Raw genomic sequence first — 18,267 nt, forward strand, 5'->3', positions numbered from 1 at the left:
TGCTTGCTCTCCTGTGTGTGTGTGGCTCTGGGTGTGTGTGTGTGGCTCTGGGTGGGTGTGGGTGTGTGGCTCTGGGTGGGTGTGGGTGTGTGGCTCTGGGTGGGTGGGTGGGTGTGTGGCTCTGGGTGGGTGTGTGTGTGGCTCTGGGTGGGTGGGTGTGTGGCTCTGGGTGGGTGGGTGTGTGGCTCTGGGTGGGTGGGTGGGTGTGTGTGGCTCTGGGTGGGTGGGTGGGTGTGTGTGGCTCTGGGTGGGAGGGTGTGTGTGTGGCTGTGGGTGGGAGGGTGTGTGTGTGGCTCTGGGTGTGTGTGTGTGTGGCGGTGGGTGGGTGTGTGTGTGTGGCGGTGGGTGGGTGGGTGTGTGGCTCTGGGTGGGTGTGTGTGTGGCTGTGGGTGGGTGTGTGTGGCTCTGGGTGGCAGGGTGTGTGTGTGGCTGTGGGTGTGTGTGTGTGGCTCTGGGTGGGTGGGTGGGTGTGTGTGGCTCTGGGTGGGTGGGTGATTGTGTGTGGCTCTGGGTGGGAGGGTGTGTGTGTGGCTGTGGGTGTGTGTGTGTGGCTCTGGGTGTGTGTGTGTGTGTGTGTGGCTCTGGGTGGGTGTGTGTGTGTGGCTCTGGGTGGGTGTGTGTATGTGGTTCTGGGTGGGTGTGTGTGTGTGGCTCTGGGTGGGTGTGTGTGTGTGTGGCTCTGGGTGTGTGTGTGTGTGTGTGGCTCTGGGTGGGTGTGTGTGTGTGTGGCTCTGGGTGGGTGTGTGTGGTCTGGGTGTGTGTGTGTGTGGCTCTGGGTGTGTGTGTGTGGCTCTGGGTGTGGGTGTGTGTGTGTGGCTCTGGGTATGTGTGTGTGGCTCTGGGTATGTGTGTGTGGCTCTGGGTATGTGTGTGTGGCTGTGGCTCTGGGTGGGTGTGTGTGGCTGTGGCTCTGGGTATGCGTGTGTGTGTGTGTGTGTGTGTGTGTGGCTCTGGGTATGTGTGTGTGTGTGGCTCTGGGTGTGTGTGTGTGTGTGGCTCTGGGTGTGTGTGTGTGTGTGTGTGTGTGGCTCTGGGTGTGTGTGTGTGTGGCTCTGGGGGGGTGTGTGTGGCTCTGGGGGGGTGTGTGTGGCTCTGGGTGTGTGTGTCTGTGTGGCTCTGGGTGTGTGTGTGTGGTAGTAATTGCTGTCTGCTGAGCTCGTCCGTAGGGTACAATAGGTCTCACATTTGCGAGAGATTAAGCTAATGGCAATGTAAATGACAATGCCATTTATTTATCTGTTTTTAAAACCAACACATAAATACAAATTTTGTCATTTACAATGCCAATAGCTCTAACTTTTCCAAAGGCGAAACCATTGCATTGTAAATGCTTGTTTCTCTTCTAGGGCAAAAGTTGCACATTTCCATTCTCTCTCTGTCTTCCTCTACTTTCTCTCGGTGTCTATTTTAGACTGGGACAGGCAGCAGCCTCATATGATTTCCAAGTCAAAATTGGTGCAGGGGAGAATCAACAGTGCAGGATCTCGTGCTCTGCTTCCTCCTGCTCCCACTATTAATCTGTGTCTGCCTTATTTCTTCTCAAGCTCTGCATGTCTATTTTGGGCATTGATTACGTAAGCGCTGTACATTCTTTACATTTGGGATTTTGCTATCTATTTGCTCTTTTACGCTGTTCTCAGTATGTTTCTCTAACTCTTCATCAACCTGTGAATTGGAAATGAACTGTGCACCATCTGAGTTTTAAATACTCAGTAGCTAGCTGTATTAATTAGGTCCCTGACATATGCTTATAACCAGAACAGGTAATCGTATATTTAAAAAGATTAAATTATAATTGCTGGCAATTATCGTAGTTTCCACTAGGAGTAAACTCGAGAGTTTTAAGGAAATTAAATGTTATATGTTTTAATTGCATTTGAAATCGTGTCTGCCTTAACAGGTATTCTGAATTGTGCCATTTCCTACCATGGTACAAAATTCTAGAATTAATCTGTTTTCTTAAAAGAATTGTGTGTTGCAACAAAAGGACGTTAATGAGCTATATGTACCTTTTTTTCTTTTTTTTTTTTAGTTTTGAGTATTGGCGAGGGAGGATTCTGGGAAGGAAGTGCTCGTGGGCATATTGGATGGTTTCCAGCAGATTGTTTGGAGGAAGTTCAGCCGAAGCCAAATGAAAGCAGACCAGGTAGGAGAATACAGCTTAACCAATGCTTCATTTGAGCCACTTAATTGTCCTATGGGTCAAGGTGGCATTGTCTGGCTAATTTTCTGCCCGCTACCTTGCCTTTTCTGCTCGTTTTTCTGCTCTCTGTTTTGCCGTTTCAGCTAGTATGTTTGCCACTTGTTTTGCCTGTTCTGCGCATTTTTATTCCCTCTGTTTTGCCCTCTTCTGCTCTGTTTCCTCTAGTTGTTTGCCTCTGTTTTGCTTGTTTCTTCCCTCTTTCTGTTGTTTCCTCAAGACCTGGCTTTTTGATGGAGACCTCACACCCTTTGGGGGCCTGGAATAGTCCAATTGTCAAACTTGTATGAGTGTGATGGTTAGTAGTTGTGTTGGAGCTATCATTGGCAGCATGGCAGGGGCAATGTGTGGTACTAACTGCAGTGGCCTACTGACCAGAGCCCTTACACTTATTCTCTTTACTCTGACTCAACCAGGCCTTGTACTAGTAGGCGAAGTGCTAAACTGAGGAGTGGAGATGCTGGAGACCATGCCTGTCTGCAAGGCAATTGTTAAATGACGTATGCATCCATGGTTAATCTCATCACTGTGGCGCGAATCCCGCCGCAGTGCTGAGCATTCCGATCGCGGGCGTGGTCATGACGGCTCCCGGCCGTCATCAGCAAACGCACACCGTGACTCATGACGGCCGGGAGCCGTCATGAGCATCGAACAGGTTAAAGTTTTCGGATATGCATGTCAAAGCAGACTGAATGATGACCACTTTTTATTATTAAAATTACTGTTTGTTTAAAATACTCCCCTATATTTGAAGCACATAAGTACTCTTATTGATTTCCCTTGAGATGTTCCTACGGATTTCAGAATTGTGTAAGCAACGTTAATGCACTGACTTACCAGATAATTCATTCTCTAACTATTCTGTCCTTTCACATTGTTGTCATATAGTAATATACTGTAAGGTAGTTCGCCAGTTGGGATATGATAAAGGCACTCACCCCCTGTCAGCTCCCTTGGACCGACCACTTCTTGGTCCCTTTCCAATGTTCTTACCAGCCACACAGGGCCACTGAGAATGGGCTTAAGAATGTTATGAGACGTAAATGGAGACAATATTCTCAAGAGAACTTCATAAGAGCCATTCAGAAAGCGCAACCACCGCTTGCCACGGACAGTGATCAGGCCAACAATGAATTTAATCAGCTTGTGACTGCCACCCTGGATGAGCTAGTTCCCATGAGTAAGGGTAAAGCCAGAGAAGGTAGACAATGCACTGCCCCGTGGTTCACTCCGGAACTCCAGCAAATCAAGTCTAATTGTAAAAAACTTGAAAGGAGCTGGAGAAGGAACCCTAGCGAACAGGGAAAAAACAGCTATAGCTTAGCACACAGAAGCTATCAGTACGCGGTACGTAGAGCTAAAGCTAAATATTTCCAGACACGCATTGAGGTAGCCGAGAGCTCCTCACGCGAATTGTTCAAAATATACAAGGAAATATCATTAGTCTCCAGCTCAAACATCCCCCTTAGGGCCACCGTGGAGGGATGCAATAGAGTCGCTAACTTTTTTTCCAATAAAGTCAAAGCCATTTATGCCTCCTTCACCCAACAACCAGGAAAGGGCATAGACTTTAGAGCAGGCGGTTCGCCTATGGCTCCTGACTCTTCGTTGCAAACTTTCAAGGTCCCTCCCGCTGATAGGCTAATAAAGATCTGTTGCAGCGTGAAGTCCGGTTCCCCCAACGACCCGACCCCTGCCTGGGTCATCTCAGAGGGTCTTGTTGCCCTGGAACCATATATAAGACATGTCTTACAGACCTCTTTTTCCACTCAACGAGTTCCGGAGGAGTGGAAGAAGGCCATAGTACTGCCAGTAAGGAAAAAAACGAATGTAAGTATCGAGGTGCTGGAAAACCTCAGACCCATTTCCTTACTGCCGTATGTGGCGAAAGTGGCTGAGAAGGTGGTCAATGCTCAGCTCACTGAGCACCTGGAGAGAGGGAACCTACTTCATCCCTCACAATCAGGATTTAGGGCGGGCTACTCGACTGAGACAGCTCTCCTACGTGCCACTGAGACTTTAAGAGCAGGGGCGGATGCAGGACATACAATGATGGCCCTGATCATGCTCGACCTCAGCGCAGCTTTTGACACTGTAGCGCATTCCATCCTGCTACGGTGTCTTAGTGAAGCTGGGGTCGTTGGTCCTGCGCTGTACTGGCTGCAGTCGTTTCTTACAGGAAGATGCTTCCAGGTACAACAAGGGGCATGTCGTTCGGTAGAGATGCCACTAGACCAGGGAGTGCCTCAGGGCTCAGCTTTGAGCCCTACTCTTTTTAATCTGTACATGGCCTCCCTGGCGAAGGTGGTACAATCATTCGGGGTGGAATTGGTATCATACGCCGACGACACCCAGCTGCTGATCTCTCTATCGCAGAACACCACCAATACCGCCACCAACTTGAAGTCCTGTATGCAGGCGCTAGCTGAGTGGATGGACTCCCACTGCCTAAAACTCAACGGCTCCAAGACAGAGGTTCTGGTAGTGGGGGGAAAAAGCAAAAGCTGGTCAGCCGAGTGGTGGCCTTCGTGCCTTGGCCCTACTCCCATACCTTGTGAGGAGGCTAAGAATCTAGGAGTCTGGATCAACCCCACCCTCTCCTGTGATGGCCATATAAGGCGTCTTGTGGGCAAATGTTTTGGAGTACTGAAGACCCTAAACAAAACTTTAGACCTACTACCCCTAGCGGCCAGAAGGACACTGACGCAGGCATTGGTGACCTCTCGGTTGGACTATGGAAACATCCTGTTCCTAGGGTCCAACGAGGGCAGCCTTGGCCGCCTGCAAGTTATCCAGAATTCCGCCGCTAGACTGGTGCTAAGAAGACCCAGGAGAGAAAATTCTCAGAAGGCTTTGGATGCGCTTCACTGGTTGCCAGTGAAGAAACGCGTGCTGTTCAAATGCCTCCTCTTCTGTCACCGAATCGTCTGGGGCAGGTCGCCCGCCTACCTTAGGGACTTAGTCAGCCGCTACGAACCAACAAGGACCCTCCGGTCGGAGGGTACTGGGCTGCTGACAGTTCCAAGGATAAGGAAGGCCAGAATGGGTGGACGATCTTTTGCGTTCCAAGCAGCTCAACACCGGAACAAACTTCCTCCTGCCCTGAGACTGGAGAGCAGTGAAGCGTTGTTCAGGGCTAAGCTCAAAACACTACTCTACACTGTGTAGGGACAGAGGCTCTTTATGGTGGTCGTTAGTAGCTCTTAGCGCGGGGACACGCCGAGATGGCGTTACTGGGCGCTCTATAAGCTCTTTATTATTATTATTATTATTCAAAATTCACATTCTTGCCTGAATATATTCTATACAGACATATTGCTTGCTGAACAGCTGCGGTCGGCAGTAGGAGTACCTGCAGGGCGGTGACGTGGGGAGGGGCAGGGTGGGGGGCAGTTATGTATGGATTACGGAGTTTAACAGGTAAGTAAACATATAAATAAATAAATCGAATTTCGTTGCACGCACAGCATCGCATTTGGTGATGCAGTGCACACAAAGAAATTTGTTTTATTTATTTATATGTTTACTTACCTGTTCAACTCCGTAATCCATACATTACTATCCCCACCCTGCCCCTCCCCCTCCCGACGTCACCGCCCTGCAGGAACTCCTACTGCCGACCGCGGCTGCATGTACAGTGTGGCACAATCACACACCCATCCCCTTAATCGATTTCCATCTTACTTTAAATAAACTCCCTTCCCAGCAGAGAAGGCCCATGCCAATCTTAGTCAGAAAGACAACATCAGAAAAGCAACATACAGGGCTGAGACGGCTGGCCGAAACACATATGCTCACTTAGAGAGTGGCTAAGAGCTGGTTAAGAGCTGGTATATGTAAATTAAACGGACGCAAGAACATCGTTTTAATTTACATTTAATGGCTTTGAGTCAGGTAGTGGGACTACGCTCCTCCGCCATTGTGGGGGAGCTGCCACTGAGTATATTCAAAGCACATAAACAAATGAAATAAATACCTGGAATAGGGGCCAGAAATCTGCATGTCCACGTGGTAAAGAAATAGAATCATAAACTATAGACAGTTTTTTCAATGGATTACAGAAGTTATTTGAAACATTTTTTGTTACAGCTGTTTCTATAGTAGAAATAGGAGTTTTTATGCGATCATAGGCTGATCAAGAGTCTGGAGCCACGACATACATCTCTCAATGTATCCCCCGTCAGCCTTCTGGATAGTAGCCCAGTGTCGGGCCAGCCCTGTTGGATCTCTGTCCTGCTGCTTTTCATCCAAACTTGAATGTTGGTCTTAGATGTTGAGCTTGTTTAGAGCAAGAGAACAAAAAGCGATGAAGTGAAGGACCTGTTGTAAATGCGCTGGAAGCCTAATGGACTGGTAACCAGAGCAACTGGTCAAGTGCAGGAGAAGTATTTTCTCATTTGTAAAAATAACCATGAGGTGAGGTCTAAAGCACTCTTGCAAAGGTAAGCAGAGCATTTTAGCCACTGCTTTATTATTATGCATTTTAAGAGTTGTTATTATTGTACTAACTTGGAGCGTTTTTTATCTAGCACTGTTCGTGTAGTATTGGATCTATTGTATCACTGTATTCTTACTACCCTAGGTTTTTTTCAACCTTAGTGCCACTTTGATGATTGTTTTTTACTATAGTTTAATATATGCTTTTATAGTTTTAATACTTGAAACTGAATAAAGATTACTATGATTTGATTTACTGCTTTATTTCTTTAGTTATGTGGATAGCCGATATGTTTCGCTTGGAGGAAATGAGTTTTTTCAAGGCTTCCACAAAAAGTGTGATTGTCAATAATAAGAAACCCTGTTTTTATGGTTGAATGTTCTTTATCCAAATAATTACAATTTCATTGAAACTTATCAAGTAGGGAAAGACTCCTAGATATAGCACGGTGAACACATCTAGTATTGCGCAGATGGTACTGAGGTATTTTTTACGAGGTGACAACGAGAATACATTTGCTATGAGACATGTCTATGCGAAAAGTTCTGAGATAAGCATGTTCACTTTTCAGCCTCTAAATTATAGTTTACCCATTGGTTGACAAGCATGCCTTGTGAATTGCTTTTTTTCGTCTCATTTCATGAGTGGGGAGGGGTTGTATGCATGTGTGTGTGTGAGAGAGAGAAAGAGTGGCCCAGAGAGCCAGAGGCAGATGCAATGTATGTATGTGGTTGTCTGTGCGTGAATGTGTATGACCAACCATAAGTGTGTGTGCCAGGATAGTGTGAGAATCATTCAGAATCATCAACCAGGAGCGGCCACTCGTATTGCAAAGTGGTGGGAGAAGGGAGAAGGGAATGAAAAAAAATATATATAAATAAAGACTTAAAATGGGCTTACCTGCTCCGACGACTATCGCCTTCCTAATCATCTTCGCTGGCAAGTTGTCCATAAATGCTGCACACTGTGCAGGCTCCCAGTTACCAATCTCAGCACTTCTTACATGCTGGCAAGGGCCAGCCATACAGTCATGAGCACTTGGCAGTGCCCACCACACACCCCTCCTCCCTGGTGCTGCAACTGCAGCGTCATTGTAGGGGGCCATGCCCCTCCCTCGGCTCGCAGTTCCAGCCTGCAGGACGAAAAGTAAAATTATAATAAAAATGTTTTATTATCATTTTATTTTTGTACTTTGCCTCTGCTGGCTTTCAGCGGCAGGTGACGCTCCTCATCATTACAGAAGATCCCCCACCCCCGCTGTGAACAAAGGACCAGATGTACATAGGTTTGTGTTTGCGGTTACCTAATAGCAGAGTTTTGCGATTTGCTTTTAGGTACTCACAAACAGTGATGTAAAACAGTGCATTTTACATTGTTTTTCAATTTTCAGTGTGTCGCAAATTGACCTACCTCATTAATATTAATGTGGTAGGTTGCAATTTTCCACTTATTGGGAATCGCTAAAAGCACAGGGCTGGTGGCCTGCTAGGGTCGGCAGGCCACTATGTCTGTGATTGCTTTTAAATAAAGCATTATTTCTTTTTAAATGCAGACCATTTTCCTTAAAGGAAAACAGGATATGTTACAAAAATAAACATATTAAGTTTCTCTTAATTTTTTAAGAGTAGGCAGTGGTCCATGTTGTTGGGATCTGGTTTCTTTCACGTGTGGAATGTAGAATGTTTCTTCATTCCTCTATTGCATGTTGAGAGTGCTTACCTTTACAGAAGGAGAGGCAGTTGTTGTGATCCTTCTTCCCTGCTAGTCGTATTATAAGATGATGAAGAATAAATGAGTTTTAACCTTACCTCGACTCTGAAGCTTCTTTACCTATGGGACCACTACCTGCTCTTAAAAACATTTTTAAAGACATTCACAATGGGGATGGGTACCCTCCGGGACCCCTGCATGTTTGCGAGAGGGTTACCACCTACTTGAAGTGGTATCTGGGAACGATTTGCGACTTGAGTTCTCCAAATGGGAAATGGACTATCGCACACCCTGGTGAATGCTGGATAGTACTGTAAGATTTTGGATCTTTGTTAATCTATTTTGTTGGTGCCGATACGCAAATCCTACTGAGTATGAGGATAAAATATCTGTAAAAACTAGCGCTATCCACGAGCGGTGGAGCATCTCCAAATCGTACTCAGTTGTGGAATGTTCAATAAAGTTCATACGAACAATTTGATGAATTTTCAAATTTTTATTTCTTGATTCTTTGTTCATACTTTCTTTTTTATGTCACCATTTAATGAGCGATAAACAGGAAATGTTACCAACCGTTAAGTAGAAGGCAACTGAACATTTTTATAAAGCATCCTAGATACATGATTTGCATGTTATTTAATAACCTGAGTTTATCATGTACAGTTATACATTCATTAGACATATTAAAATATAAATATACTGAGCTGATGTTACTTCTTTGTTTGCAGAATAAGTACCCTGACGAAGGGTAATGCCCTAAATGCACTGGGTACGAATTAAAACTTTTTGTATTGAACGGATGTTACTGAGGAAAGTAAAATCCCATGAATTAAAGTACAGAACAATGGAAAAGAAAGTATAAATAAAGAATCTAGAAATAAAGATTTGAAAATTCATCAAATTGTTCGTATGGAATTTATTGTACATTCCACATCTAAGTGCTATTTGGAGACGCTCCCCCGCTTGGGGTTAGCGCTAGTTTTTACAATGATTTGCGACTGCATTTCTGTCACAAGACATTCACACATACCACTGCGAGTCGCAATTAGAAAGGGGGGCCTTAAAAAGCCCCTTCCTTTACCGAATTGCTGACCCATTTTGCTATTAGGTAATAGGTTACTGAATTGTAAAATAGGGTTTGCTACATAGAAAAATGCTTTTTCTATTTGCAAATGGTCCAATTCTGCAAATTGTGCTGTTTGCAACCTAAGAAAAGCATTGTACATCTAGCTCAATGAGTGTGTGAGGGATAATGAGAGTGTACAGACTTATGAGGATGCATGTATAGATAGATAGATAGATAGATAGATAGATAGATAGATAGATAGATAGATAGATAGATAGATAGATAGATAGATAGATAGATTCACTGAAAAAGCCGAAGGATAAAGTAACGGTATAGTTAGATCTATATGTCAGTGACGAAATTGACGATTTTAACAAACAAACATACAAAAATTCACCATTTATCCTGCCATGCACTGATGCACTATGTATGACCTCACATATTAACCCCTTAAGTGCTGCGTCGGGGCGTTGGCCGACGGCAGCACTACCTCCCCAGTGCTGCGCACGACCATTGAACGTCCATTCAGCACTAGTTCGAATGGACAGCGCAGCACTGGGGAGGGAATTGCGCCGCAGCTATGAGGTTAAATCACTCATGACATATTCTATGACATCATTTATAACATCACTGATGTCATCAACCAATGAGTGTTTTAGTTTGTTATATAATTTCCATAGTGGCAGCTAACTACCATATTTCTTCTCTACTTAATTGTGTGCCGCCTGTGTCCAGCTAATGGTTGTAAGTGTATACAAAACAAATGTGCTCCTAATGCATCATAGGCAAGGCGACTGAAATTATGTGGCAGGGAAGGACTAATTTATGTGACCGGTTTTAGTAAATTATGTGGCATAATGTGCCATATTTTGTTATGGTGTTACTTCATTATTTTATTTTTTACAAACTAGCAAACACTGTTGGGCATTGGTTGCACCTTAATGCCAGTTTGACACTTAAATATAGTAATTAGCAACAGACCAGTCATCCATTGCAGAGGGCCTTCCGCTGCACAGCAACACGTCACTGCGTTTTAGTAACTTTTGAACCGTTTAAGATAGAAACAACATATTCTTTTAAAAATCAGCTGATTGTGTGGCAGATGAAGGATTATGTGGCAATATGACAAATCTGTAATTAGACGAAGATCACCACAGCCTCACAATTGCATAATTTTAATGGCCCTGATCCTAGATCTGTAAAGGTATTGACGATGTCATAAATCTTCACATTGAAAAGTAACTCTGTGGGTGGGTGATAGTTGACGGCTTGTGTGCTGTTGGTTCCACACAAGTTTTATTGGTTCTGCAGAAAAAGTTCCCAGCAGGGTAAATATTCTAAGTACTACATACTAATTTGTGTAAGCAGCCTTGAGTTATTAGACAGCATCATCTCAGCATGGCAATTTCTACATAACATAGAAGAATGAGTGCACCAGGTACTAACCTGTGTACATGAGCTTGTTTTCCTTCTGAGGATGTCACCGTAGTGTGAAGGCTGCAGGTAGTATGATCTTTAGCACCTTGGTTATTTTTAGTGACTATTGTCTTTTTTGACACTTGTAGCAAAGAGTGTACACTGTTCTTGGTGGACACTTTTTAATACTGTATGGTGCATTTCTCATTATAGTTTCACTGACTGCAAACTGTGTGGTGATAAACACTGAAAGTCCTCTCGGAGTTATACTTCCCTTACTGCTTTTTGATGTTTCAGCCACTTTCTGCATCATCAACCCAACCTTCTTCTTTATAAGCTGGACCAAGTCGGGCCTGAAGGCGCAGTATCAATAGGTTTTGTTTTATCTCTGAGCAGGTTTAGATGGCTGGATAGATGCCTTTCATGTTGAATTCTTTGAAAACAAGTGTCACTCAAGAGTCAATTTATTTCCCTGTTCTTTCCATTAATATGTACCAATGTACCCATTGCAAACAAGGTCAGAGTTGGTGTTTTTGCATTTGCATGTTTCTTTAATCAGCTGATTTGCAGTTTGCAAAACTGGCGCAACTTAAATAAAGATTTACTAAGTGGAGAGATGTCAAATGTGCAAAAATCAATCTATTGCACATTATCACATCAACTAAGAGCTACTACCTTCACCGTTAGGCTTGCAACAGTCAGTTGGGGGGATGTATGAGACGTTTCCAACTTCTCAGATATCCCCCTTCTGACTGATGTAATTTCTTCACTCCCGACAACGATCTCCAGGTCTCCATCGCTGAGATGGCCACCAGCTTGCTCCTTATGCAGTTAGGGACCTGGGCTTGACTCTACATGAAAAGCTAACCTTGGATGTCACAGTAGCAAATTTTGGCAGCATCTGATTTTTCTTACTTCAAAACTTTAATAATAATTTTGCCTTATTTAGAACCTCACCTGGAGGGATAAGTGGTCAATGTTCTTGTGCAGCACCGTTTAGATTGCAAGAACAGAATGTACCTGGCTATGGCTGGGAAACAAAATTCTTACCTAAACTACATTTGCTTTCGAATGCAGTTGAACGGCTGATTGAGAGCCATAAGAAATCTGACCATGTCTGAGACTTGCTGTGAACTTCACATTAGCTGCTAGTTAAGAAAATAGGTTTTTAAAACCCTAAGTTCTAGTGCGTATCATATTTTATGGATATCCACCCTGCTTTGAAGCAACACCTCTCCATGGGTGATGACATCATATGATAATAGTAAAAATAGCTCAAATCGCGTTCACTACATACCCTCTGGGTATGTAGTGCGCTATATAAATTCTTTGACTTGACTTGACTGTGGCTGCAACCTGGGTATGAAAATGCCTGCAGCTTTGCTCAGAGCTGATACATTTAGCAATAGCTATTACCAGGGTCGGACTGGCCGTAGCAGGCACTGGGCATTTCCCCGGTGGGCCGCCAGGGTGGGCGCCAGTTTTTTAACTCGGGGGGGGGGGGCGTTATTTTTCACAGGTGGGTGGTTGTGCAACATAGCTGCGGTATCGCCCCCCTGTAACAAAAGCGGCAGCCGTGACACAGGAGTGGTGCTTTCAGCTAGCACCACCCATCACCCCCTCCCAACCTCGGGTTCAAGCTGAGCTGTTTGCCAGGGCCGGTTACGGTTCCCAGTCCTGCCCTGGCTATTCAATCTCTAAATGGTCTGGTAAATGAGTGCTGCTATGCCTCTATTAGCACTATCAGCACAATATGCCCTGTGTGCAAGTGCATTAGAAAGAATATTAGCATAATGTAACATAATCTACAGGGGTATCAAGTGATGTCACAGTGCACTCCAATTTTTACTAATCTAGTCTAACGTTACATAATATTGAATGTTATTATTGTTACTAGAAAGTACGTTTGGTTTACTTTTCTTTAGTTGCCAGTCTCTTCTCCAGCAGAGAAGAGACTGGCAACTCTCTCTTTTTGTGTCTAAGTACTGTTTTTTATAAACAGTTATGATAGAAGTGTATTTAATGCATTAAAGCAAATGGTGTTTGGCCTTTGTTTTACTACGATAATATTTTCAAGCTAACTGGTTGTTTAATTTTGTGAAATTTAGCTCAATTTGATTTTTCAAGCAAGCCCTTTCTACCATTTGTTGTTGTTTTCAAAGGAAATGTAACTTGTTGTGTACTTTTTGATCTGTTAACCCTGCCCACTCTCAACTGACCGGCCTTGTCACCACCAAGTCCTGTGAATGGCTGCTAGTTTGTTTGTGATGGTGACCTATTCATTACTGTTAGAAATGGGGGACTCTAGTTGGCAGAGGTAGGTACCTTTGTCCAAGTAGGGACCATTCTTCCTAGTCAGCGTAAGGGGGACACACTTCTAAAATAACCTCTGCTCACCTCCTTGGTAGCTTGGCATGAGCAGACAGGCTTATCTCAGAGGCAGTGTGTAAAGTATTTATGCATGCTAACAGCAACACAGTGAAAACACTACAAATGGACGCGGCAGCCTTCGTATTCCCTAGACGCCACTAGCTGCGTGCCTGAGATTTTAATGTCTAATTTGTGGGTGTTTGCTTGCTCTTTTAACTATATTGAACATTTTGCTCGCTAAAACTACTTACCTGTTGCTGCTTTCCTTCCACCCTCGCACCAGTCCGACACGGCTTGTGCCGATTGTGCGGAGGGTGCTCAGTAGTTAATCATCCACTTCCTCTGATGCGGGGGTCTGCGTTTCAGCTCCTAGCACCACCTAAACTACTTGAGGCACCTAAAGTGCGCACGCCAGGCGGACGCAGCATCCTTTGTATTCCCTAGACGCCACTAGCTGCATGCTTGAGATTTTTAATGCCTAATTTGTGAATGTTTGCTTAATCTTTTAACTTTATTGAACACGTTGCTCGCTAAAACACCTTACCTGTTGCTGCTTTCCTTCCTCCCTCGCCCGGTCCGACACGGCTTGTGCCGATTGTTCGGAGGGCGCTTGGGAGTTAATCTTCCACTTCCACTGATGTGGGGATCAGCGTTTCAGCTCTGGCACCACCAAAACTACTTGAGGCACCTAGAGTGCGCACGCACAGCGGACGCGTGCAGCGGGCGCGCCGGCAGTGGGCCAAAGGCAAGCCCGTCCGCGCCCGGCCGGAACCAGGGGTCAGTTATAATGCCCAATTCATCACCTATACAGCACTTAAACTTTATAAACTGCAGGGTAACTGGCCCTTTAGCCCTAAAGCTAGGATAGCGGCTAAGAGAACAGGGATCCTGTCCCCCAGAGATCTGTCCCCTAAATACCTCATCCAGGGTACCAGGCAGGGCCCCCTTTCAATCAACAAGGAATCTCTGGAATTTATTAATCCCGACACACCGGCAGCAGGACTCCTTGACATCATTTACCTAAACACGCGCTCTATAATTAAGCACCAGCACGAAATTTTCCAACTGCTTCATTCCAACAAACTCAACATCCTTCTTCTGTCGGAAACCTGGCTTACTGACGATTCCACCTCCGACATCCTCGCAGCAGTACCTACTGGCTACTACATACTTCAAGCAAACAGGGCGTCGGGCATGCTATGGGGCGGGGTGGTAGTTATCATCCAGCAGAAACATAAATTCACCGCTCTCGAGATCAGCAGTCTAACCAGGTCGATAGCCTTTTTTTAAAATTCGAATCCCCTAAGTTCTCCTTTATTTGTGATCTCCTTTACCGACCTCCTGATCATATGCCACGGTTCCACCAATTATTCAGCGAATTAATGTCCCAGCTAGTCATTAACCATGCCAGGATTATTATTCTTGGAGACTTCAACTACTGGCCCTCTGATACACACTAGAGTTCCAGCTCCATCAAGTTCACAGACTTTTTATTTGGCATGCATTGTACCCAGCACGTGCATAAAGCTACTCATGCTGAAGGGCATATTTTGGACCAAGTCTGAACCTCTAATATGGAAATAACACCTCTTGTAGTTTCTCCATGCACCTGGTCTGACCATCATTTGATTACTTTTAGCATGTCCTACTCTCCTCCCACGAAGCCGCCTCTGACGGGAAACTTTCTGGCCAGAAACTGGAAACAGGCCAATATGGGCGACTTCTGCTCATTGTTAACAGCCACCTTTCCCACCAAACAAGCCTCCATCTGCCTTCAGACTTCTAACCTTGAGCATTGGCTAGAATTAGCCAGTGACAAGGTCGCCCCTATAAAGAAAACTAATTTCATACGTCCCCAAGACATCCAATGCTGGTTTTCCGATGACCTAAAAGAAAAAAAACTGGCACTCAGATAAGCAGAGCGCCGATGGCGGCGAGCCTATACATCCGAGAAGAGCCCTGCTAAAGAATTATAAAGATTCCATCCTTCAGACCAAAACTGCTTACTTCTCTTCAAAAATCACTAACTCATCCACGAAAGCCAAAGATATTTTCGCAATAGTGGATGAGCTTGCGCAACCCGATAGGGTGATCGCTAAATCTGTCCCTTCACAAAAACTATGTGACTCTTTGAATTCATTCTTCATCGCCAAAATTACCTCTATTAAGAACAATATCCCTACCCCCACTGCCTCTTCTATTCTCCCTACACCTTGTAAAAACCCCTTCACGCTCAACCAAATTCCCCCGATCTCCAGAGAAGAGTTCTTGGCTCTCCTAAAAAAGGTGGGATCTGGATCCCCCAATGACTGTTGCCCACCCAGATTCTGAAAGAGGCCTTTCTTACTTGTCCTGATCCACCACTTTCACTTCTCAACAACTCCCTCAAACTGGGCATTGTTCCGGACACCTTTATGAGTGCCGTAATTATTCCAATATTGAAAAAACCTAATGCCGATCCATCGTGTTGAGCGATTTCCGCCCAATCTCCCTGCTTCCCCATCTTAGCAAGATATTAAAGGCTCATGTTACGAACTGCCTCAGTTCATTTATTGAGCATTCTCTGTTTTTTTACCCCCGGCAGGCGGGCCTCAGGCCAGCACACTCCACGGAGTCAGTCATTCTGGCAATCATGGATGAGCTCAGGAGAGAAGCAGATAAAAACATCACCCAGGCCCTGGGGCTGTTAGATCTATCGGCTGCTTTTAATAAGGTTGATCATGAACTACAGATCGACCGTGTCAGCAATGCCAGCATCCAGGGTCTGGCCCTTTAATGGACCTCCTCTTTTCTACACAAGCGCTTCCAGGCTGTCCGTCTGGCCAACTTCTCGGCAGAGAAAACAAGACTGACCTGTGGGGTCCCCCAGGGCTCTGCTTTATCGGCCCTCTTGTTCAACCTATATATGCAACCCTTGATTGCGTCTTTACGGAACAGCCCAGCCATAACTTTCAATTATGCAGATGATTTTAGCTGGTGTTCAACATTGATTCTTCTAATTCATCAGTTATCAATTTCCAATCCACTATGACCTCCAAAAGTGAATGGATGCATACTAACCAACTAAAACTTAATCCAGTCAAAACGGAGGTCATACTGACTGGAGGTGCTGCCAACCCATGGAACTCCAGCTTTTGGCCTTCACCTCAGGGCCGTCCCCCTTGCCCAGTGGATTCTGTAAAAAGTCTTGGGGTAATCATCTGCAGCGATCTGTCCCCGAAGCCACAAATCAATGCAGTAGTATCCTCCTGCTTCTTTTATCTCTGTAGAATTCGGAACATCTGCAGGTTCTTGACCACTGAGGCCCTCACTCTTGTCACCTCAACCCTGGTCACTTCGCTCATTGACTACGCGAATGCACTCTATGTCGGCATTCCAGCATACCAGCTTCATCGCCTTCCCCTCATACAAAATCAAGCAGCTTATCTTCCTTCAACCTAAGCATCACCACGTTAGCCCCCTGATGAAGAGCCTTCATTGGCTCCCGGTAGCTGAACGCTGTGTATTTAAAATGGGCTGTACCATCTTTAAAGCCCTTGCTGGTCAGGGCCCTGCCTTTATTTCCTCCAGGATTCACCGATATGTTCCCTCACGTGAACTCCACTCTTCTCACCTTAATCTTCTCATTGTCCACACCTTCAAATGCAAAAAACATGGTGGTCTCAGGTTTTCCTTTCTTGCCCCCCGTTTCTGGAATTCTCTCTCTACTGAGCTGAGATCAGTAACTGGCTACGCTCAATTCAGAACCCTTCTTAAAACCCTTCTGTTCTCATAAACCTATGAATAAAACTTTTGTAACTCCCCTGCCGTCGTCCCCCTGTTCCTAGCGCCATGAAACCGCCTGGTGTAAGTGCGCTCTATAAATATTTTTAACATAACAACATGGACATTACACCAGTTTAGAAAAATAAGTAATCTTTATTTAAATCACAAAAATCCAGCATACAATACTCTTGAAAATAGTTACTGTGCAAAATAACCTTTAAATTGCAGGCAAAACGTGAAAATACAGTTCCTCCAACTCGGAAGCTCGGTCCGGGGCTACCGCGATACTGAAAACGACAGAGTCTAACAATTGCATCTAACTGTATTCATATGAGTACCTAAAGGGTCGACACACTCGAAGACATGACCTTTCTTTGTTGCGGCCAGCACGGCGCTGCAAGTCGGTCGGGGAAACCGTCGCGGCTCGGTGCAGGCAACGGCTCGCTGACAGAGTCGGTGAGACCTAGGATTGCGTTGCAGAGTAAGACGGTGCTCGCAGGTCATGATGTGGCGACAGAGCCAGTCGATGTTCGAGACGGGCAACAGCGGAGTCGATGACATCAGTGCAACGTGTAGCGAAGCAGTGCGGAGTGCAATGCACACAGAATGGGGTGCTAGCAGCGGCTCGTTGATAGAGTCGGTGAGACCAGGGTTTGCGTTGCGGAATGAGGTGGTGCTCTCTACAGTGCCTTCAGGACACGTAGTCCTTAGGCAGACTCGGTGACAGAGTCGGTTACCCTTTTCGGAACATCTGCAGGTTCTTGACCACTGGTGGCAACAGAAACCAGCGGTTCCAGAGCCAGTGCCCAGAAGCTTTTGAGTTCTTTTCTGTTCCTGTGACCTCGTGAACAGGGGCAAGCTCTACTTCAAGCCCTTAGAGATCTTCCTCAAGCAGGGGACACAGCACACAGCATAATCCTTCTCCTTTCCTTGTCAAAAGCAGCCACTGCAGGCCAACCCCAGACGGCACATAGCAAAGGGGCAGTACTCCTCCTACAGTTTCTCCAGCTTTTCTCCTTGGTAATGGTTTCTCTGGATTTCCCAGAAGTGATCTAAAAGTCTGGGGTCTGGAACCCTCTTTTTATACAGCAAAATCCTTTGTTCTCTGGTGGCAGAGAAGCCCTGTGATCAGTCAAAACCAGTTCTTTCCTCTCTGGTGCAGCTTCCCAGCAGAAGGTGGAGACAGAATTGTGTCAAGCAGACCAGGCCCATTCAGTAAAAAAATTGTAATCCGTATTTGTAAAGCGCAAACTACTCACCCTTACGGGTCTCAAGGCACTGGAGGCCGCTGTGGAAATTAGG

General features: G+C 45.3%; 1 protein-coding gene across 1 annotated transcript in view; it reads left to right on the forward strand.

The window, feature by feature from the left end:
• LOC147729256 (SH3 and multiple ankyrin repeat domains protein 2-like) overlaps nt 1-18,267 on the forward strand; it is a 2,641,300-nt gene that overhangs the window by 2,130,917 nt on the left and 492,116 nt on the right. Inside the window, exon 16 of the mRNA XM_086959557.1 lies at nt 2,033-2,146. Coding sequence (XP_086815683.1) covers nt 2,033-2,146 — 114 coding nt within the window. The remainder of the gene's footprint in view (nt 1-2,032; nt 2,147-18,267) is intronic.

Source organism: Lissotriton vulgaris, chromosome 2_2, assembly GCF_964263255.1.
Source record: "Lissotriton vulgaris chromosome 2_2, aLisVul1.2, whole genome shotgun sequence".
NCBI classification, from domain to species: domain Eukaryota; kingdom Metazoa; phylum Chordata; class Amphibia; order Caudata; family Salamandridae; genus Lissotriton; species Lissotriton vulgaris.